Source organism: Microcaecilia unicolor, chromosome 2 (assembly GCF_901765095.1).
Source record: "Microcaecilia unicolor chromosome 2, aMicUni1.1, whole genome shotgun sequence".
NCBI lineage: Eukaryota > Metazoa > Chordata > Amphibia > Gymnophiona > Siphonopidae > Microcaecilia > Microcaecilia unicolor.
In genome coordinates, this window is record NC_044032.1 from 26,393,583 (window position 1) to 26,416,232 (window position 22,650).

General features: G+C 43.8%; 2 protein-coding genes across 4 annotated transcripts in view; one reads left to right on the top strand and one right to left on the bottom strand.

Moving 5' to 3' along the window:
• The window catches only part of DNAI1 (dynein axonemal intermediate chain 1), a 524,712-nt gene extending 505,380 nt beyond the window's left edge, over positions 1 to 19,332 (bottom strand). For both annotated transcript variants that reach the window (XM_030192851.1, XM_030192850.1), the window contains exons 1-2: positions 19,100 to 19,332; positions 12,907 to 12,981 (exon numbers count right to left, since the gene is read on the bottom strand). In XM_030192851.1, the coding sequence (XP_030048711.1) occupies positions 12,907 to 12,981; positions 19,100 to 19,135 (111 nt within the window). In that variant the 5' untranslated portion in view covers positions 19,136 to 19,332. The remainder of the gene's footprint in view (positions 1 to 12,906; positions 12,982 to 19,099) is intronic.
• Positions 19,333 to 20,445: 1,113 nt separating this feature from the next.
• Positions 20,446 to 22,650, top strand: part of FAM219A (family with sequence similarity 219 member A) — a 339,450-nt gene continuing 337,245 nt past the window's right edge. For both annotated transcript variants that reach the window (XM_030192852.1, XM_030192853.1), the window contains exon 1: positions 20,446 to 20,721. In XM_030192852.1, the coding sequence (XP_030048712.1) occupies positions 20,662 to 20,721 (60 nt within the window). In that variant the 5' untranslated portion in view covers positions 20,446 to 20,661. The remainder of the gene's footprint in view (positions 20,722 to 22,650) is intronic.

Below are 22,650 nucleotides of genomic sequence, written 5' to 3' on the forward strand. Positions count from 1 at the left end.
AGTGTAGGAGTGGCGGCCGGATCCGGCCTGCATCGGTGCCGGATCAGGACTGACGGGACTACCTCAAGACCTGTGCATATTTAATCAAGGACTTTGGCTTCTTTATACCACATTCCAGACCTGAACTTTTACAGAACTTTTATATTCTCTTGTACTGTGCCTTAACTACAAACTGTCAGCTCCTGCTTGCAAGATACCAAAGTTGCTGGAATAACTGTTTGAGACAGGATGCAGGTGCAGTAGATAACCGCTTGTAACATTTAGTAGCCAAGGCTTGCACACAAAACCAGCCTGCACGTAGACGCTACATGAATAAAAGATAGTCTGGGAGTGTCGCCACCCCCACCCTGCATCTCTGAGCCTTAAGCTCCATTGAGCCTTATCAACTCTGTGAAAGAAGCATTGTGTGATTATGTGTGTGTGTGCTAAAACAGGGTGATAAGTTTCGTTTTCTTTGCTAGTATCATTTCAGTGTTATGACGTGTGTATGTACTGTAAGAACTACAAAACTACAAATGTTTACTGCGCATGCCAACTGTGATGTGTAAGGGGCCTAATGCGCAGGCCCACAGGGGAGGTATAAATGTGAGTGTCAGCTGATTTCTGATACAGTATCCTGAGACTGAACTCAGTGCTGTACATTGCTAGCAATAAAAGCTGTCTTGCCTTTGGAACCTGTTGCCTCTTGTCTCCTGATTTACTAGCTGATAATCCTGTTACAGTAGCAGATAGTATATATAAGAGAAACATCAAAGCATTACTTTGACAGTCTGACAGAGTGGGAGGGTGGGGGTACGCATGGGGACATCAAAGCATTTCATTGATATTCTAACAGGATGGGTGTTGGTAGGTGAGAGAAGGGTAATAAACAGAGAAATAAACAGAGAAATACAGCTTTATGGTTTATAATGGGTTAGAAAACCCAGATCCTTATTAAGTCCCGTTTGTTGGATGTCAAAATATTCAATCATTCTTATTTCTGACAATCTCCATGGAATTACAAATGCTTTACATGAGGCATTACAGAGCCCAGTACCCCTTGCCTATGTTGCTTTCAGGGAAGGGGGGAAACCAACAACTGGGGGATGAAAAATGACCTCCCCTAATCATTCCAGTGCAGTGCTGTTCAAAAGGACATCCCAAGTAGCAGGTCTAATTCTCAATGTCCATCTTTTTGGACAAAGATGTTCAATTCCCCTTTTGAAATGTCTACAGGGCCCTTTAACTAAGGCTCGCTGAAAAATGGCCTGTGGTAGTGTAGACACGTGTTTTGGGCGCGTGCAAAATCATTTTTCAGTGCACCTGTAAAAAATACCTTTTTTAATTTTTGCTGAAAATGGGTGTGCGGTGGATGCATGGAATGACCTCTCAAAGGAGGTGGTGGAGACAAGAAAGGCAACAGAATTCAAGAATGTGTAGAATAAACAGAGGATCCTTATATGGAAAGAGAATTTATTCAGAACGAAAAGATAGTAACTCCAGTAGGTGGGAAGTTAGGTGCCGGATGGTCTGTGTCCCAAATAAGGCAACAGAGGGCGGACTTCTACAGCCTGTCCCCTGATTATGGAAAGACACATTTGGATGGGCTGGAGTGGGCTTTAATGGCAACTCTAATATAACCTGCATGGAGTGGCGTGTGTGGCTCTGGCCATCTTGGTGGGCTGATCGGATCTTCATCTGCCATCATCTACTATGCTGCTATGTAACTTAATAAACCTTAAATTTTTTTTAAGACAAAGATTTTTAATTCACTGGCTCTCAGTTTCCATGCTGTAAGGGCCAAAGATTGAAGGATGAGATGATAAAGTCCTGTATACTATGCTTCAATGTGAAATAGTCTCCATGCCTGAACTACAAACTCTGTGCCATTCTTTCATCCTGGTTGCACAGGGGATATTTTCATGATGTACTATAGGAATTGTCAACCTAAATATGTCATTGATATTGTTATTTGCCCCTGTTTACTTTTACATGTTGGTTATACCACACAGATGATACCCATTTGCCTGACTAAGCATCGCACCCATATTAGCAAAGGGATGTAAGGAGTTCCTTTGGTTCAATGCTGCACAGCTGCTGGACATGTTTTCCACTCTCTTAAATAAGCTATCACATAGGTTAAAGGAAAATTGGTATAGGGAAGATGTTATTTCCATACTAAATAAGGTAAACCAACCCTGGATTTATCTTCTAAATACCATGACTCCTGTAGACCTTGACATGGAAACAGAGTGGAGAGGTTTTAATTCATTCATTTATTTATGTTAAAAACTTAGAACCCGTTTAAAACCTAAGCGGCTACCATAAATACATATACAAAAGAGACCATACAAAATATCAATCTATATAAATGACAAGTGACCGACTCACCAGCAAATATGCAGTAGAGCCCGAACGTTCAGACAGCAACAGTCCAGAGGCGGGGTGAGCGCCTACGGCCTCGCACTCAAGGGGGCCCCGCGTGGAGCGCCTAAACTCCGCCCCGACCGCCCGTCCAGTTCCAGTCCCTCTCCCTCTGAATTGTAAACGTCATCTAAGTTCCGTCGTCGTGTTACAGCGGAAGGCAGCAGCAGTGAAAAGCGTGCGAGCTGCTCAGCGCATCAGGAGCCTTCCCTTCCCTGTCTTAGCTGTAGTCCCGCCCTTGCTGAAACAGGAAATGAGGGCGGGACCACAGCTGAGACAGAGAAAGGAAGGCTCCTGAAGCGCACACCTCGCACGCTTTTCACTGCTGCTGCCTGCTGCTGTAATCCGACGCGGTATGATGACTTAAAATTCGAAGGGAGGGGTACTGGAGCTCGGAGGGAGGCCAGGAGGCCCCTGAAGCTCGGAGGGAGGCCTCGGAGGGATGGACGGAGGGGGGCCTTGGAGCTGGGAGGGAGGGGGGGAGGCCTTGTTGCTGGGAGAGAGGGAATTAGACGTGAAAAAAGAACAGACTAATACTCGCCCGTTTTAACGGGCTTAACGGCTAGTAATACAATAAAGTAGGGTGGGCAATTAATGCGTGAATAATGCTATTAATGTGTTATAGCCACCTGATTTTTTTTAACACAGACCCGCCCCGCATCCCACATTTAGCTCAACAGCTCAGGCTCCAGCTTTGTCCTTCTTTCTCACTGCCTCAAAGTCCTTTTTCTTCCCCTGCATGTCCAGGCTCTGCAACTATATGAGCTGCACTGTGCAGGAAGTTGGGGAAGTCTCACAGTTTCAAGTCCTGAAAGACTTCCCCAACTTCCTGCACGGCTCATATAGCTGAAGAGCCCGGATATGCAGGGGAAGAAAAAGTATGTTGAGGTAGTGAGAAAGAAGGGAAAATCCAGAGCCTGAGCTGTTGAGGTAAACAGGGGAAGGGGGAGTGTCTGCATTTTTAAAAATCTGGGCGGGGGGGATGAGAGAAATCTTGGTGAAGGCCAGTGAGGGGCGCATAAAAGAATCTGGGTGGGGAGGGGGGCATGAGAGAATCTTGGTGTAGAGGCATGAGAGAATTTGGGTGAAGGCTGGGGAGGGGAGCATGGAATAACTTGATGAAGGGGGCATGAGAGAATCTGGGTGAAGACTGATAAAGGGGGAATGAGAGAAAGAAATAAAGAGGGTGAGAGAAATAGAGATGATCGTGTTCAATAGGAGAAAGCCCGTAGGAAAAGGCGAGAGAAATGCCCAAAATGCATGCCGTGATTAATTGCGATTAATCGTGCAATTAAAATCTTTAACCATTGCCCACCCCTACAATAAAGACAAATGCGAAGCTGCAGTCCTCCACAGTTGATACTTAGGTGCGGCCATCATACAGTAAAGAATGCCTGAACAAAAAGCTGTGTCTTTAGCAACTTCTTAAATAGCAACACACTGGAGCTTAAACGCATATAACCATGTAAAGCATTCCACATCACAGACCCAGCTATCGAAAATGCTTAAGCCACCTTGACAGCATAGTGTGCAGACATCACCCAGGGCCAGCCGCATTGCTGAATCAGATCTTAAATATCTACCAGAAGAAAAGAGATTAAAATGAGTTTTATCTTGTTGGGCAGACTGGATGGACTGTTCAGGTCTTTATCTGCCGTCACTTACTATGTTACTATCAGGCTCATTTTCAAAAGAGAAGGACGCCCATCTTTCAACACAAATCACAAGATGGGCGTCCTTCTCACAGGGTCGCCCAAATCGGTATAATCGAAACCCGATTTTGGGCATCCCCAACTGCTTTCCATCACAGGGAAAACCAAAGTTTACGGAGGCGTGTCAGAGGCGTAGCAAAGGCGAGACTTGGGCATGCCTAACACATGGACGTCATCGACCTATAATGGAAAAAAAAAGGCGTACCTGACGAGCACTTGCACGACTTTACCTGGTCCTGTTTTTTTTTTACGACCAAGGCGCAAAAAGGTGCCCGAACTGACCAGATGACCACTGAAGAGAATCGGGGATGACCTGGGTTTTAGTGGGTGCAGTGCACTTCAGGCCTGGGTCCGCCTGTCTGAAGTGCACTGCAGTACCTACTAAAACTGCACCTGGGACCTGCATGCGCTGTCATGGACCTGAGCATGACATCTGAGGTTGGCACGAAATATTTTTAAAGATGTTTTTTGATGGTGGGAGGGGATTAGTGACCACTGGGGGAGTAACGGAAGGTCGACTTCCTAAAGGAAAAGTCCATAGACCATTATTAATTGACTTGGAGAAAATCCACTGCTTGTTTCTAGGATAAGCAGCATAAATGTATTGAACTTTTTCGGTATCTTGCCAGGTATTTGTGGCCTGGATTGGCCACTGTTGGAAACAGAATGCTGGGCTTGATGGACTTTGGTCTGTCCCAGTGTGGCAATACTTATGTACTTACATACTTATTCACAATCTGTGTCTGCATTCACCCATTATATCTTTTAGTTAGACATATCCCTTCCATGTACTGTGATATTACCCTATAATTTACGTCTGCTGAATTGTGATGTGAACGCAAAGGGCAATAGCTATAAAAACGCCTGCTGTGTATAAGTGAATTTATTATCCAAAATAAATTTTTTCATGACTTGACTGTCCTTTTAATTTAAATGTATGAAACAGTTTTTGGCTGATATTTCAGGTATTCACTGTACTGTTACTTTAAATGCAGTGCAGAAAGCAGACAAAAGAAATTCTGAAATGAGGTAGAAATGAAGGGTCCTCTTTCCAACGTATGTTAACGAGTTCACGAGAATTACCACAAGTTAACTGTTAGTGCATGAATGTAGTAACGGTTACATTAGTCTCACTCACACACACAAGGAGTGACTCGGGCTGCACATACTGCAGCGGGACATGTTTATCCACTCCTACCCTAGCTGAGATAATATTTAACCATCTCTCTGACCTCACGTGCAACTTTCTTCAAATCAATCACCTTACTTTCTAATTCTTCCTACTTTCTTACTCATCTATATGTTACAACTTTGCCTTACCCCACACTACCAATTATAATGTTCTAGTACATATTGTGTTGTCATTGCAAGTAGTAAACCATGCCATACTTTGTATTGTTGTTCAAATATTTTTACTGCTTTAATTGCCTACTGCTCATGTTTGAATGTGGTAAATAAATCCTAATAAATAAATAATGCCACACTGGGACAGACCAAAGGTCCATCAAGTCCAGCATCCTGTTTCCAACAGTGGCCAATCCAGGTCACAAATACCTGGAAAGATCCCAAAAAAGTTCAATACATTTTACGCTGCTCATCCCAGAAACAAGCAGTGGATTTTCCCCAAGTCCAATTTAATAATATGGACTTTTCATTTAGGAAGCCGAGCTAACCGCCTTTACCACATTCTCTGGCAACGAATTCCAGGGTTTAATTACATGTTGAGTGAAGAAAAATGTTCTCTGATTCGTATTAAATTTACTACTTTGTAGCTTCATCGCATGCCCCCTAGTCCTAGTATTTTTGGAAAGCGTGAACAGACGCTTCACATCTACCCGTTCAACTCCACTCATTATTTTATAGACCTCTATCATATCTCCCCTCAGCCGCCTTTTCTCCAAGCTGAAGAGCCCTAGCCGCTTTAGCCTTTCCTCATAGGGAAGTTGTCCCATCCTCTTTATCATTTTCGTCACCCTTCTCTGCACCTTTTCTAATTCCACTATATCTTTTTTGAGATGCGGCGACCAGAATTGAACACAGTAGTCGAGGTGTGATCGCACCATGGAGCGATACAAAGGCATTATAACGTCCTCACTTTTGTTTTCCATTCCTTTCCTAATAATACCTAACATTCTATTTGCTTTCTTAGCCGCCGCAGCACACTGAGCAGAGGATTTCAACGTATCATCAACAACGACACCGAGATCCCTTTCTTGGTCAGTGGCTCCTAATGTGGAACCTGCATTACGTAATTATAGTTTGGGTTCCTCTTTCCCACATGGTTACTGCACTGGCATGAGAGCACACATTATTTAACTACACACCATGGCAGGAGTGGGAACTGGGTGGCTTATGGGCGGAGAACGGGCATGGACTGAACATTGCAGTTAGCACACATTACGGACAGAATGTTGTAACTTATGCAACAAGAGCAGGTGCACTTCCCTCTCCTCAACAGGCCCCACCTGGAGTATTGTGTTCAGTTTTGGAGGCCGTATCTTGCTAAGGATGTAAAAAAAAATCGAAGCGGTGCAAAGAAAAGCTACGAAAATGGTATGGGATTTGCGTTACAAGACGTATGAGGAGACTTGCACACCTGAACATGTATACCCTGGAGGAAAGGAGAAACAGGGGTGATATGATACAGACGTTCAAATATTTGAAAGGTATAAATCCAGAAACAAACCTTTCCGGAGAGGGGAAGGCGGTAAAATGAGAGGACAGGAAATGAGACTGAAGGGGGTCAGACTCAAGAAAAATGTCAAGAAGAATTTTTTCACGGAGAGAGTGGTGGATGCTTGGAATGCCCTCCCGCGGGAGGTGGTGGAGATGAAAATGGTAACGGAATTCAAAAATGCGTGGGATAAACATAAAGGAATTCTGTTCGGATGGAATGGATCCTCAGAAGCTTAGCCGAGATTGGGTGGCAGAGCCGGTGGGGGGAGGAGGGGCTGGTGGTTGGGAGGTGGGCCTTGTTCTGGGCAGACTTCTACGGTCTGTGCCCTGAAAATGGCAGAAACAAATCAAGGTCAGGTATACACATAAAGTAGCACATATGAGTTTAAATTGTTGGGCAGACTAGATGGACCGTGCAGGTCTTTTTCTGCTGTCATCTACTATGTTACTAACCATTAGGTTACTCCTCCACTCAGAACTTTACACTAGCTCTGAGCTGTCAGAGAGGTATGTCATCCAATGACGTCAACAACTTGAGTCCATCAATTCTGTCAACAAAGGGAAAAAAAACCCATACCCACCTTTACCTCCACCCCCTCTGCCCTCCATCTGTAGTGTCAGCCATTAAACTCTCAGCTAGTCAGCATCAGTCAACCACCTATCCCCTTAACATCCAGAGATGGCCAGTTCAAATCCCGCGGCTGCTCCTTGTGATATTGGGTAAGTCACTTAACCCTCCATTGCCTCAGGTACAAACTTAGATTGTAAGCCCTCCTGGGACAGAGAAATATCCAGTGTACCTGAATGTAACTCACCTTGAGCTACTACTGAAAAAGGTGTGAGCCCAAAATCCAAATAAATTATTTGAGATTCTGTTGCTACTATCTGAAATTTTACATGGAATGTTGCTACTATTTGAGATTCTATATGGAATGTTGGTCTACATGGAATGTTGCTACTATAGTATTTGAAATTCTGTTGCTACTATTTGAGATTCTACATGGAATGTTGCTATAGAGCAGTGGCATAGCTAGTGGAGGAGTGGCCTAGTGGTTAAAGCACCAGTCTTGCAATCCAGAGGTGGTCGGTTCAAATCCCACTGCTGCTCCTTGTGATCTTGGACAAGTCACTTAACCCTCCATTGCCTCAGGTACAAAAACCCTCCATTGCCTCAGGTACAAACTTAGATTGTGAGCCCTCCTGGGACAGAGAAATATCCAGAGTACCTGAATGTAACTCACCTTGAGCTACTACTGAAAAAGGTGTGAGCAAAATCTAAATAAATATATGGAATGTTGCTACGATTGGAGATTCTACATGGAATGTTTCTACTATTTGAGATTCTACATGGAATGTTGACATTATTTGAGACTCTAGATGGAATGCTGCTAGTGGAGGAGTGGCCTAGTGGTTAGAGCACCGGTCTTGCAATCTAGAGGTGGCCGGTTCAAATCCCGCTGCTGCTCCTTGTGATCTTGGGCAAGTCACTTAACCCTCCATTGCCTCAGGTACAAACTTAGATTGTGAGCCCTCCTGGGACAGAGAAATATCCAGAGTACCTGAATGTAACTCACCTTGAGCTACTAATGAAAAAGGTGTGAGCAAAATCCAAACAAAATAAATACATCAACTTCAGACAGTCACAGCAGCATCTCCAGTGCTGCTCCTCACCTTGCCAATTGCTCCCACCCTGGTCAGAACCAAGTTGCTCTAAGTGAGTTTGAGCCACGTGGTCCTTGAACTGCCACACTGATCTCACGGTCTTATATCTAACAACACACCAGTGTGGAAGTTCAGGCACTGCATGACACTGACATAAACAACCAGCTATTTATTAATGGCTGCAATAACAAGTAAAGAGACTGAGGACAGGAAAATACCACAGGTACCTGGATTTGTTTAGCTCTGTTATATCACATAATGGTACTTTGTACATTCTGTGCGTATCACAGTAATAACAGCTAACCTGAAATTCTACTGCCACAACCCAGAGTGATGTTTTAATTTAATTGGGCATGTAACAAAGATGATGTCCACTTATTACCTCCATAACATAAAACTAATTACAGTGTGGATGAATTGAAATCTCTTGCCATTGAAAACACCAACTCCATAATTAAAGAGAACTTAATAGCTTAGGGTACTTGCCGTTTTCCTCCAATTTCAACATTATAAGGTATTACATTTGAAATAAAATCCTCTCATAAAAGAACAGTTTTAATGCTTCATTAATTCATAAATTATTTTGGCCTCAAGAACCAAATGAACTGTAGAAAACTAGACATGTAAGAAGTTACAGAAGTTATTTGTCTTTTCAGTTCGTCCCTTCTTTGTTATTTCCTCCCAATATCTTATTTTTCTTATTTTTTATTTTACGGCTGATGCTGACAGATCATGGTCAGCCATCAGAGGCCTTGAGCATCTGTGCCAGGAAATAATGAGGCAGCTGAGGCTTATCAAACCCAGGGGTACTCGGAGACCGGTACATGGTGTCAATTTTCTTGGGTAGTACCGGGACGGACAGACAGACAGATGGGACTCCCAATTTTGCACGAGAGCATGTAGTAAGATCTCATGAAGCAGGATCGTCACAGCCTCTCTAGGAGGAAATTCATAGTCCTGAGAGGGGCATCGAGGAGTCGGCTCCTGCATCAAGTCCGGAGAAGCTTTCTCCATCGATGTCAAGGGAGTGCCAGCTTGGGCAGCAGTCGACACTGGGGCTGCACATGACACTGGCATCGGAGGCCTCACTGCAGGCTGAGGGCCTAGTGGGGCTGCAACTAGAGGCATGGCAGGTACAAGCACCCTTGATGCCGATGCACTCTGCTGCTCAGGGAGCAAGGTCTTGATGAGTTCATCAAGGCTCGACACAAGGAAAGGCTGGGGCGTCGGCTCAGAGACAGTCTTCAGAGCTGCTGGGGTCGAGATGGGAAGCTGGCCCTGGTTGCATGGAGATATTTGCCCCGGCACTTCTTGTATGGAGGGGGAGCGGTCCTCATGACCAAATCTCTCCGTGCCCCGGAGCTCCCGGCACTGTGTGTCAAGGGGGACCAATGCCAATGCTTCTTAGCCTTCGTCTGAAGTTGGTCATTGAGGCTCCTCAGTGCTGACAAGGATGTCGTCGAATCCTCCCTGTCTCAGGGTCGGGTCCGATGCAGGTCGGTCCCAGGGGCTCTGCAAAGCAGTCGGCGCCAAGGAAGGTGGAGACCCACTCAATGAACAACTCCTCCCAGTGTCAACAGGTCTAGCATCGATGCCGTAGATGCTGATGCCAACATTGAGGATTTGGACTGGGCTCCAAAAAGCTTTTCATGTTGAGGCTCTCTGGCCAACTGAGTTCTTTTCTTCATACAAAGGACAGAGTTCTAAGGGCTATGATCAACCCCAAACACTGAACACAATCAAGAATGGGTGTCCTTACCAGAGATGGTCCTATTGCACCGGGTAACACACATAGAGAGGGTAATACAGCATACACAGAAAGTATACAAACAAAAAAAGCAACACTGGGCCTTCAAGACTGGGACAATTAGAGTTCTTTATTGATGACCTGACACGGGCCGTGTTTCGGCGCTAAACAATGCCTGCTTCAAGGGTCAAGAAGATACACAGTAAGATGTGCTTGAAGTCAATTCAATGCCCCAGCGTATAATAAAATAAATCGCCGTTCACCGCAGTAGCGAAGATGCAGCTCTATGGAGAGCCCTCTCGTACGCTTTTAAGCATATGAGAGGGCTCTCCATAGAGCTGCATCTTCCCTATTGCACCAGGAACAGCGCTTAAAGCAACTGGGAACCTTCGCGGACATGGAAGGAAAAACTTCCGTGGCCAAATCAAATGATTCGATGGTGCTGAAAAAAGGGGCAAAGCACCAGAGAAAAAGTAAAGGTAGAACCTGAACGAAGTCAATGCCTAAATGCGGCCTAGTGACACGGAAAAAGAAAGGAAACTTAAAAGCAGGAAAAAAAAAATCACTAAAAAACTAAGGGAAGGGAAAAAGGGAGAACCCGAACATGAGAACAAGATAAACAGCGCAAAAACGCAGAAAGGCACTCGAAAAAAAAACTCTTCTGAAACAGGCTGTGAGAAGCGGAAGAAAGTGATGTCCACTCCCCACCACGGTAAAAATAGAGCTGGCGTCCTCACGCTCTTGTAGTGGATAGGAAGGCACTTGCGCATGCTCAGAGGAGCGAGTCTCTCACTCCACAAAGCTCTTTTTAGGTTAATATAAGCTCCCGACTGGGCAACGCGGGTCACGTTACCCATGTGTGAGAATTATAGGCCTGCTTGTCCTCGGAGAACTACAGTTCTTACAGAAGAGACTATAGGGGAGAGAAGGGCTCAGAGCCAGGGACCAGCTCCCCAAGTCAGTGATCAGCGGGCAAGGCCACAGAACGTCACGGGCTATACGCATCCATGAATAAAAAGCTATTAAGATCTTTTTTTAAATTTTGTAAAAGATCTTTAGGTGCGGAAAGGTGAAGGTAAGGCATAAGGTGGGATAAACATAAAGGAATCCTGTTCGGAAGAAATGGATCCTCAGAAGCTTAGCCAAGATTGGGTGGCAGAGCCGGTGGGGGGAGGCGGGGTTGGGAGGTGGGCCTGGTTCTGGGCAGACTTCTACGGTGTGTGCCCTGAAAATGGCAGAAACGAATCAAGGTCAGGTAAACACATCAAGTAGCACATATGAGTTTAAATTGTTGGGCAGACTAGATGGACCGTGCAGGTCTTTTTCTGCCGTCATCTACTATGTTACTATGTAAAGGGTGGGCCAATAACATATATGGGAATGATTAAAGTTGTGGCAGACAGTACAAAAGGGGGATAAGTAGACTCACTGTCATGGAGCAAAGAACTCTTGGTGACGAGTACAAACTCAACTGAACAGGAGAGGTAAAAAGGAGTGCCAGGGGTATGGACATGGCGGACCAATGTAAGAAATTTGTAGTTAATTCTGTGAGAAACTGGTAATCAATGTTCTGCCTTAAGAAGAGGAGGAGTTACACGATCAAATTTTTTTGAACCGGAGATTTTTACAGCTACATTTTGAGTAAGGTGGAGACAACAGATGTCCTGTTGCCATAAATCAAGGAGTTACAATAATCCATCCAAGTAATGACAAACCAGTGAACAAGAACAAGAATCTGATGAGAATGAAGATGAAAACGGTAACGGAATTCAAACATGCATGGGATAAACATAAAGAAATCCTGTTCAGAAGGAATGGATCCTCAGGAGCTTAACCGAGATTGGATAGCAGAGCCGGTAGTGGGAGGCGGGGCTGGAGGTTGGGAGGCGGGGATAGTGCTGGGCAGACTTATACGGTCTGTGCCAGAGCCGGTGATGGGAGGCGGTGATAGTGCTGGGCAGACTTATACGGTCTGTGCCAGAGCTGGTGGTGGGAGGCGGGGCTGGAGGTTGGGAGGCGGGGATAGTGCTGGGCAGACTTATACGGTCTGTGCCAGAGCCGGTGGTGGGAGGCGGGGATAGTGCTGGGCAGACTTATACGGTCTGTGCCAGAGCCGGTGGTGGGAGGCGGGGATAGTGCTGGGCAGACTTATACGGTCTGTGCCAGAGCCGGTGGTGGGAGGCGGGGATAGTGCTGGGCAGACTTATACGGTCTGTGCCAGAGCCGGTGGTTGGGAGGCGGGGCTGGTGGTTGGGAGGCGGGGATAGTGCTGGGCAGACTTATACGGTCTGTGCCCTGAAGAGCACAGGTACAAATCAAAGTAGCACACATGAGTTGTCTTGTTGGGCAGACTGGATGGACCGTGCAGGTCTTTTTCTGCCGTCATCTACTATGTTACTAGAAGCCAGACTATAACTTGCTAAGAGTGGGAATCACATATAAAATTATCCTCACACGCTCAAGCAGGCTTGCTGTCTATGTCAAATATTTGGTGACACACTGGTTGAGAATCTCTGAATCACTGTTCTAAACTGAGCCATTTACTAAAGAACTAAAGTGCCAAGAACCCCCCCCCCCCCCCCCCCCCCCCCCAACCAACAGATGATATTTTTATTTATTTAAATGTATTTGTGAATGTGGAATTAATGAAAGTCTCTCCTTTCTCAAAGCCCTGATGTTCAAAAAAAAGAGGATACAGTTCCTTACCTTTCTCTTTGAGGCACCTTTCAGATATTTCTGAGAACCAAGCTTGAGTGCTTGTCCTTGACTTACTGAAATACTCTACAAAGAAACAACATAATTGTTAAATTTTGTCAAATCAATGTATTTCCATTGACAATGAAAGTTCAATAGACAAACATGAAAGATCATAGAATTTAGTGGAACCATTTGCTCATTCACACTGGTATATCAACCCTGTTAGAGACCGTATTCTCATCTACAAGAAGACATTTTCCCCGCTATAAAAAAAATGTTGAATAGATTTAGTCCTCAAAACTACGCCAACCAGCATCTGTCTGAGCTATTCATTTTTATGGTTTCCAATTTAAGGCATGTTGGAAAAATTGCTATAAAAGGAATCAATGCCCCTTTGCCTGTTCTTTCAACCCAGTAGAGGCGATTCTATAATGTGCACTTCTATTTAGGTGCCCGAGAACTCATGGTGACAGCCCATTCTATAATGGCATCTGGCCACCTAGATCCCATTATAGAATATTAGCATAACTTGGCATCAGCACTTCTTATAATTAAGTGCCAGCGGAGGGGAGGAGTTAAGATGGCGGTTTGGGCTTGAGGCTCTGTGGACGCCAACGCTGAGCTCTTTTCAATATTACCTTTTTTGCAATATGCCGCATACAAAGCGAAAAGGTGCAGTGAAGGGTGTCTTACCGTCGGCCCAATCACTCCCTCCGGGCCAGCGAACGCTCCTACAGTTTGCCACGAGCACCCCTGTGGATACTGGCGTGAGGGATCCCTTTGTTGGATTCGTCGAAGGAGCGGCGTTTCCACTTGGGACGGAGACATCACTGTCCCCGCCAGAGCTTAATCCGCCGCTTTGCCCTGCAGCCCTTCGGATGAGCGATGAGGACTCGATAGGACTGGAAGTCGGTAACCAGAGGGCCTCAGACGGCAGAACTCTTCCCCAGGACGCAGATGGTTCGATCATAGAGCCTAAGGCTCCCCAAGCAGTGACACTACACTCTATTTGGGCAGCAATTCAACAACTAACAACTACGGTCATAAAACCTTCTCAGGATACAGCATTGCTGGTAAATAAGTTTGACTCTTTAACATTAACCTTGGAAACTGTTAAGACTGAACAACTTAACCAAAAAACTGAAATAATTTCGTTAAAATCTGTTACAGACACTTTGATAAAAGATAAAATGAAAACTTCCTTAAAACTGGAACATTTAGAGAATTACAACAGAAGATTAAATTTGAGGTTATTGAACTTTCCTTTTCTAATTGGAGTTACCCCAGTGGATTTCCTTAAAAAATATTTAATGGAAGTTTTGGCTTATCCTCAATCAGCAATACCACCTATTAACAGAGCTTATTATTTGCCAGATAAACTCTCCAAAGCGAATCCGAGTGATAATAATCAAGGTCCAGAGATAAATCTGCAGGACTCATCAGCATTTCTGGAAGAATCTATTTCAGAAATAACCAGTCGAAGGACTTTACTGATATCGTTCGTTTTCGAGCAAGATTTAAATGCGTTATTAAGACTTTATTTCAAGAACGCAACTAAACTTTTTCATGGTCAAAAAATCTGGATTTTCCCAGACGTGATAAAAACTACTCAGGATCGCAGGAGAGTGTTTCTAGCTTACAGAGAAGAGGTTAAAATTATGGGTGCTACCTTTTTGCTGGCATATCCCTGCAAATGCTGTATCAAGTATTTAGGGAATAAATATATTTTTTTTGAACCAGACCAGTTAAAAAAGTTTATAGATGCTAAAAAGCTGTCCAAGTAAATGTGTAGACGATATTAAGGATATGGAATTTTGATGGGGGAATACGAGCCAGGCTATTTACTTTCTGAGTTTCTTGTTTTATCTCCTTAATTGCTTACTCCCCCCTCCCCCTTTCTGACTGTTGTGGTCTTCTTACTTGCCCATCCCACCTATCTGCATATCTCCATCATTATTCTGTTATACCACAGCTTATATTCTCTCTGCAATACCTTGTAACCCCTATTACTATGTAAGCCACACTGAACCTGCCTCGAGTGGGAAAGCGTGGGGTACAAATGTAACAAATAAATAAATAAATTACAGATATTGCTCTGCCTTATGTTGAGATCAATGATGATATACATTTGTTTTATTCATTTGATAGCCATCTTGTTTTAGAAGCCATACTAGGTGTCTTTTTTTCTGCCATGCAAAATGATGTTCACATAATTATTTACAAATCTTATGATATTTCTAAGATGTTACAACACTATTTGTTCACATATTTGATGTTTATTTGTATGGTACTTTGACAGCAATCTATGACAAGTTGTTTTTGTGTCTCTTAAACAACAACATTTTTACATTTTACATCTTGTTTTGTATTGTCAATAGGAGATTTTTTTTTATGAACGTTTCTGGGAATATGTAAGATATGACAAATTCCTAGGTAGGAACTCTTTTTTACACATTATGTATGCTTTATATGTCTCAAGTTCCTTCTAGGTCTTAAGTCTCTTTGTATATATCTTTTTACATATATTATTATTTTTTTGTTAAAAATTTATTTTAAAATTTTATTTATATGTCTTTTTAAATTTATTTATACGGTATAGATTTTTGAGTATATTTTTCTATTTTTAGACCCCTGATGCAGGCCAGTAGGGCCGAAACACGAGTCGTGTCAGGTTTTCTTTATTGTTCTTAAAGTTTACTGAAATAAAGAAAGCTTTTTGGACACCATCTTTGAGAGGTTTCTTTTTTGTTCCTCTACTGTTTTTTGCCTAGGTATGCCTGGATCATTGTCTGGGTACCAGCACTGAATATTAGCAATACCCAGGCAACCTCCAGAGCCCAACAAATACCTGGATAATCAATGTTAGTAGCCAGCCCTTGACAGTCAGCACAAAAAAAAATAATAAAAAAATAAAACACTGACCATCACAGACTGAAATTGTCCAGTAGAATATTTTTTTCTTTTGCCATCACAAATGGCCCAGACTCTTTACAAGCCAAGAGATTTTCAATTTTCATGTGAAAATTGCAGAATTGTCCAATTTCCATGCAACTTGTGAAACTTTCTACTGTTTTCTTTCCTTTCATATAACTTTTTCTGTTGTTCAGAAAGAAACACCTGTAGGTCCAGTTCTCATAGCCATTAAACCTATGTGCTTCATGCTGCGGAAATCTATTAGGTTTGTTAGTAATGAAACTCTTCTCTGTTGTGTTGGAATATTAACCATCTAAAAACTCACCTTTAGAGGCCCATTTTAAATCTTATTTGTTAAAATGTATTGATTGACATTATAAGGAGATTCACCGAAGGTGGTGTACAGTAAGTGTAGCTTGATATAGACAACTTATATTGTAGAAACAACATAACAAATGTCATAATAATAATACAGTGAGGCAGACTTTGCAATAGGCAAGCCATATCATGGTTAAAACACTAATATGCTACCGTGCCAGAACCGGTGGTGGGAGGCGGGGCAGACTTATACGGTCTGTGCCCGGAAAAGGACAGGTGCAAATCAAGGTAAGGTATACACAAAAAGTAGCACATATGAGTTTATCTTGTTGGGCAGACTGGATGGACCGCGCAGGTCTTTTTTCTGCCGTCATCTACTATGTTACATATTAAAACAGCACAGTAGGACATTCATATAACAAAAATATTATACGTCAGCCCAAAAAACATTCTACTCGGCAGTACAGTAGAACATTTGTATAATATGGATACAATTCTCACATCAGCATACTACAATGAAACATCTTAAAGGGCAGCAAATAGGCCATGTGCACTTGAGACAGATTATTTTTAAAATGTGTAGTCCACTTAATCCAAAGTTCTTAGCACATTCCAATTAAAACATTCATAAAAATTATAAAAACATAATACATACAAAGAAAACTTTCTGCTAAACATACAGAATAATCCTTCAACATAAAACTTGAAAAATACTCATTCCAAAGCTCACCTGACAGGCACACGGCCACCACGAGCTTAGTAAATAGTGGGGGTCAGTCATCTCCCCAGCTAAAGGCTCGCATAAAGAGCAGAGCTTTAAGCTCTCGTTTAAATTCTCTGAAGTCTTTTAACTTTCTCAGTCTCAGATGGACAAGATGGGTAAGACAAAGGTAAATAAAAGCTGGTGGTTAGACTGAGGGTAAATTTTATGTACAGTTAAATATGTGGAACTGATCTCAAGGGGTGTGCAACAATTAATGCAGTGATGCAGTGTGAGTGACTGGCTTGACTCTCACTGATGACAGCCCTGGTGTTTTTTTTAACCAACTATAGGGCACTTTTACTAAGATGTGCTAAGGCATGGGCATAGCACATCTTTACATGGGATTTTCAAATATGCTGAGCACATTCTTACCAAATCCATAAAGTGGGCTTTAAAAAATAAAATTGCAAGTCCCATGCACTAATGGTCAAATTAGCGCAGGACTTACAAAAATATTAATATGGGAGCATTTATTGCCTTTATTTAGGAGGTGCTAAGTGCTAGAACGTTAACCCTGTGCTAACTAGTCAGTGCATAATAATGGGGACACACTAGCTAGTTACCATAGACATGCCCACTCTCCATCTATGACATAGCCCTTCAAAAAATATAGAAAAAAAAATAGTTTACACGCACTTAGCACGCACAAACAGAAAAATTACTGCAGGACACTTTAGCACATTCTGCATTAGGGATTAGCACACCTTAGTAAAAGAGCCCCTTTCGCATTCTAAGGGGCTCACTTTCAAAGCACTTAGACTTACAAAGTTCCATAAGTCACTATGCTACTTTGTAATTCTAAGTGCTTTGAAAAGACGCCTCTTAGCACTAGGTTTACTAAGTGGTGCTATGGGCGCGATAGCGTTTTTAATGCGCGTAAATGGTTTATGCATGCTAAACACTAACACGCCCATAAAAATGTATAGGTGCATTAGCATTTAACGCGCCTTAAATCTACAGGTGCATTAAGAACACTAACACACCTTAGTAAACATACTCCTTAATGTCTCAAAGGCTCTTGTTTGTTCTTTAGGTGTGCGCCTTAACTGGACCGTAGGTTCTACTATGCATGGATATCTCCAATATTTATCTGCACAGTACCGATGTGTCTTGTGCCACTACAGAAATGATAAGCAGCAGTTGTAGTAGTGAAAATGAGGAAGGGCCAGGTTAATCATAGTAACATAGTAACATAGTAGATGACGGCAGAAAAAGACCTGCACAGGGCCATGCCAAGGGTCTGTGGCGCCCCCCTGCAAAAGATCAGTTGGCGCCCCCAGTGCCCCCCTGCAGACGAACAGTTGGCACGCGCGCGCCCCCTCCCTCCGTGAAAATGATCGCTGCCCTCCCATCCAAGCTCAATGTCCCGCCTTCTTCTGACATCATTTCCTTGACGTCAGAAGAAGGCGGAACACTGAGCGAAGGGAAGACTAGTAGAGACGTTGGGAGCGCCGCCTCCTTCACTGACGCTGCGCCTTCGCTGCCGGACGGAGGTAAATTTAAAAGGGATCTTGTTGGGGGGGGAGAAGAGGGCGGGCAGTTGGGACATGGGAGCGGGAGGGTGAGGTAAGCATGGTGCGGCGGGGCGCCACCCTGCCGTGCTTACCTCGCTTACCGTGTTGGCACAGCTCTGGACCTGCATGGTCCACCCAGTCTGCCCAACAAGATAAAAACTCACATGTGCCATTTTTTAAGTATACTACTACTACTACTTATCATTTCTATAGCGCTACAAGGCATACGCAGCGCTGCACACCATACACAAAAAAGACAGTCCCTGCTCAAAGAGCTTACAATCTAGATAAGACACGAGGCAGACAGAACAATTAAGGGTATTTGTACCTGTCCTCTTCAGGGCACAGACCATATAAGTCTGCCCAGCACTATCCCCGCCCTGCCTCCCACCACCGTCTAAGCTTCTGGGGATCCCTTCCTTCTGATGGATCCCCAGAAGGAAGCAGGCAAAGCAGACATTCGCCTCGCCTAAGACAGCTACTACTACTACTTATCATTTCTATAGCGCTACAAGGCATACGCAGCGCTGTACACCATAAAGCACAAAATAGGTTCTTTGAGTTTGTTTGGCTGTCAGGATATCAGCATTAGGAAAACGGGCCCTTTTCAAACATTTCATTTACTTATACAACAAAGTCAAATGGAGTGGTGCAAGGCTTCGGCTTTCCGGCTTCGAAGCCAATTCTCGGTTACCTGCCGGGGCTTGATCGATAGTTTCCTCGGGAGCATGGCTGCAGTGTCCCCAGCGCTTCCCGGCGCCGGAAGTTTACAGGCGTTACCAAGGTAACGAGGACGCCAGGCGCTGACGCAGCAACAGGCCGCTTCACTCCTGCTGCACTAGCGCGCCTGTGCCGCGTGCGCTCCCGGGAGTCTCCCTCTGACTGACGGCACAGCAGCAGTAAGAATGATGCTCGTCGGGCCTTTCTGAGCAGGCGGCAGGAGGCAAAGAAAGTCATCGTCACCTAGAGACGCTTTCTCCTCCCACCGAGGGAGTGTTCAAAACAAAAAAGCTTTATGGCACACGGTCCTGGGTCAAAAAATGCCCTCCACCCCTGTAGGATTTACTACTAAAGCGCTGTACACTTGAACATGAAGAGACAGTCCCTGCTCGACAGAGCTTACAATCTAATTAGGACAAACAGGACAAATAAGGGATAAGGATAAAGAGTAGCAAGATTCTGGAATCTCAAAGAGTAGCAAGATTCCATGCAGAATCCCAAAGAGTCTCAAGGTTCCGGAATCCAAGAACTTATTTCTATAGCGCTACTAGAGGTACGCAGCGCTGTACACTTGAACATGAAGAGACAGTCCCTGCTCGACAGAGCTTACGATCTAATTAGGACAGACAAACAAGAGAGAAGGGAATATTAAAGTGAGGATGATAAAATAAGGGTTTTTCATGCCACCCCCAAACTTCCCCCCCCCCCCAGCAATTTATTATTATTGTTAGCATTTGTATAGCGCTACCAGACGCAAGCAGCGCTGAACACCTGATACAAAGAGACAGTCCCAATTCAATCTATCACTCAAGAACCTCTATGCGATACCATAATGTATTCTTCTTTGCCATGTATGTATGCGCCTTAATGCAATGCCATTTGTAATTCTGTACCCGGAAATGGCAATCGCAACTACGGCAAACATAAGCCACATTGAGCCTCAAATTGGTGGGAAAATGTGGGATACAAATGCTACAAACAAACAAATAAATAAATAAATAAAAGAGCTTACAATCTAAATAAATTTGCTTTAACTTCAATCTTCTTAAAACAAAACAAAAAAAAGTGGTGCATTTGCCGTTCCCTGCACCAACCCTCTTATTGACATGATTTCCTCCGCCACAAATAACAATCCTAAGACTAGGTACATAGCACTCGCGAACTGCCGCTATTATTTTAATGTGCCGCGGAAGGCGGGGGCGGGGTCCATAAGAACCTCCCCACGCTCCGCCCCGTCCTCCCTATTCATGAATTATTAACCAGTCCATGACTAAGGAACGCCTCTCTCTCCCCTTTGGAATCTCCGGACCCGGAAGCGGAGCTGTGTTGAGTCACCGCACTGACGGCCTCTGGCAGCAGCAGAGAGAGAGAGAGAGAGAAGGAGGAGGAGGAGATGAAGCAGAAAACAACGGCTGCACCAGAATCAGCATCAGCAGCATCTTCCTCCTCCTCCCTGAGGCAGCCCCGAGAGGCTGAGAACTAAAACGACCTTTTCCTTCGCATCCCCCCGGCCCTCTTGTCCAGCCCGCTGCCAGGATGATGGAGGAAATCGACAGGTTCCAAGTGCCCACGGTGCACTCGGAGATGCAGCCGCTGGTAAGGAGCCATGGGCGGGGAAGCGAAAGGGGGAAAACGTAGCCCCGCTCGGGCTGATCGCAGAGCGCCTTGGATAAGATAGGGCAGGTCCTCTGATGACGACTGCAAGTGCTTTATCCGGATCCCAAAGCATCACAAATAAAATTCTGGTTGTTTTAAATGCATCGAGTGTTTAAGGAGAAATGGAAATTTGCCCCCTCCCTCCCTTAGCCCTGGTGCCTTCTCCATGGCAGCTTATTTTGGATCCTTGTATTTCATCCGATTTGTACTCTTATTCCTCCCCCACCCCTCCCTTAATTTGGTATATTACAGAGATCTGAGAAAGGAGTTTGCAAAGAGGTGGATTCCCGGCTTTGAAGCCCCTGTCAGCGAACAGATGCAGTGATGTAATCCCTTAACTGGTTCCGTGAATATAGAACTAATGTACTGCAGAGCCGTAGCGTAGGGGCAGCCAGAGTGGGGAGACTGGAATCGCACATATGAAGTCCATTGTTTATATGCAAATACATGGAATTGTTACTTGCTTATTCGTCACCTGTCTTTTGTATTGCATTGTTTTATTTTATAGTGGTATGAGTACAAAAACAGATGTATAAACTTTAATTCAGATTGATCTTTAACGGTATAGATAAAAAAGCATTGCTGTGTGACCGCATTGATCATGCTTTAAAATATCTTTCAAATGAACTCCTCCGTGCTTAAATTAAGGCCGTGTTCGTTGTATAGGCGCCGCTTGTGCTTCGTGGTCCCTAGGACCGGAATCCCAACATATACACCCTGGAAAAGGAAATCGTGACAGTATGGAGGATTAGAAAACTCATTTGCAGGACACATGCTCGCAGGCATCTGACATCACTCCGATCCGCTCCTATGCAGTTATATCTAGGAACATCATTTGCTCTTCCTAGCAATCTGCCAGGCTCTAAGTCCCCCTTGCTCTGTTCTTACACTGAAGCACAAGTATTTTTAAATTATAGCACACGCATGTCGTTGCTAACAGCTTTACAATGATGCATTTGGATGGCTTTGATTTACATTTGTTCCATTATTCTTTTAATAATAGAACAAGGGAAGCTGGTGCTACTAGGAATAATCAGCATTCTGCAATGTGTATATATATTATAATAATTATTATTCCAACACTAAACACTTTCACTGCAAAGGAGAACATTCCAGAAAGAGTAAATTAGATTTTTTTTTCTTTATAGTGTATGATAATTGATTATGAAAGGGAAAGTGAAGATAAATACATCAACATTTCTGTGCATGCAGAGTACAAACACACTCAAATCATAATCTTTCATACGTCAGGTGCACAGACTACATCTATCAAATGCTATTTACTTTGGACACATACCCCTGGATTCTATATAGCACGCCTAGCGATCCATGCCAAAATCCAAGCGTATTCTATAACAACGCGTGTAACTTAATTGGCTTAGCGAGCTAATCAGCTTTGCTAACAGTTCTTAACAATCAATAATTAGCACTAATTGGCAATAATTACAATTTACATGCACCAGCTGCTAGGCGTATTCTGTAATGCACTGCGCCCAGCTTCTAACGCACTCAGGTAAAAAAGGGACATGGTTGCGGGCAGGGCGATGGGCATTCCAAAATTTATGCACATAGTTATAGAATATGGCCCAGTACGCCTAAATCTACACGCCAGGATTTACACCATGTTTTTGTTGGCGTAAATAGATGCTGCGATATCAGTTAAGCGTATTCTGTATGCCACGCCTAAATCTAGACTCTGCTTATAGAATACGCTTAGGAGGAAATGTTTTCTGCATGGATTTTTAGGTACAATATATAGAATTCCACCCCCCCCCCCCCCCAACAGGGGCTCATTTTCAAAATAGAAAAATGTCCAAAAAAGGGCCCAAAAAGCAGATGGACCTTTTTCCTTAAAAACGTCCAAATCAC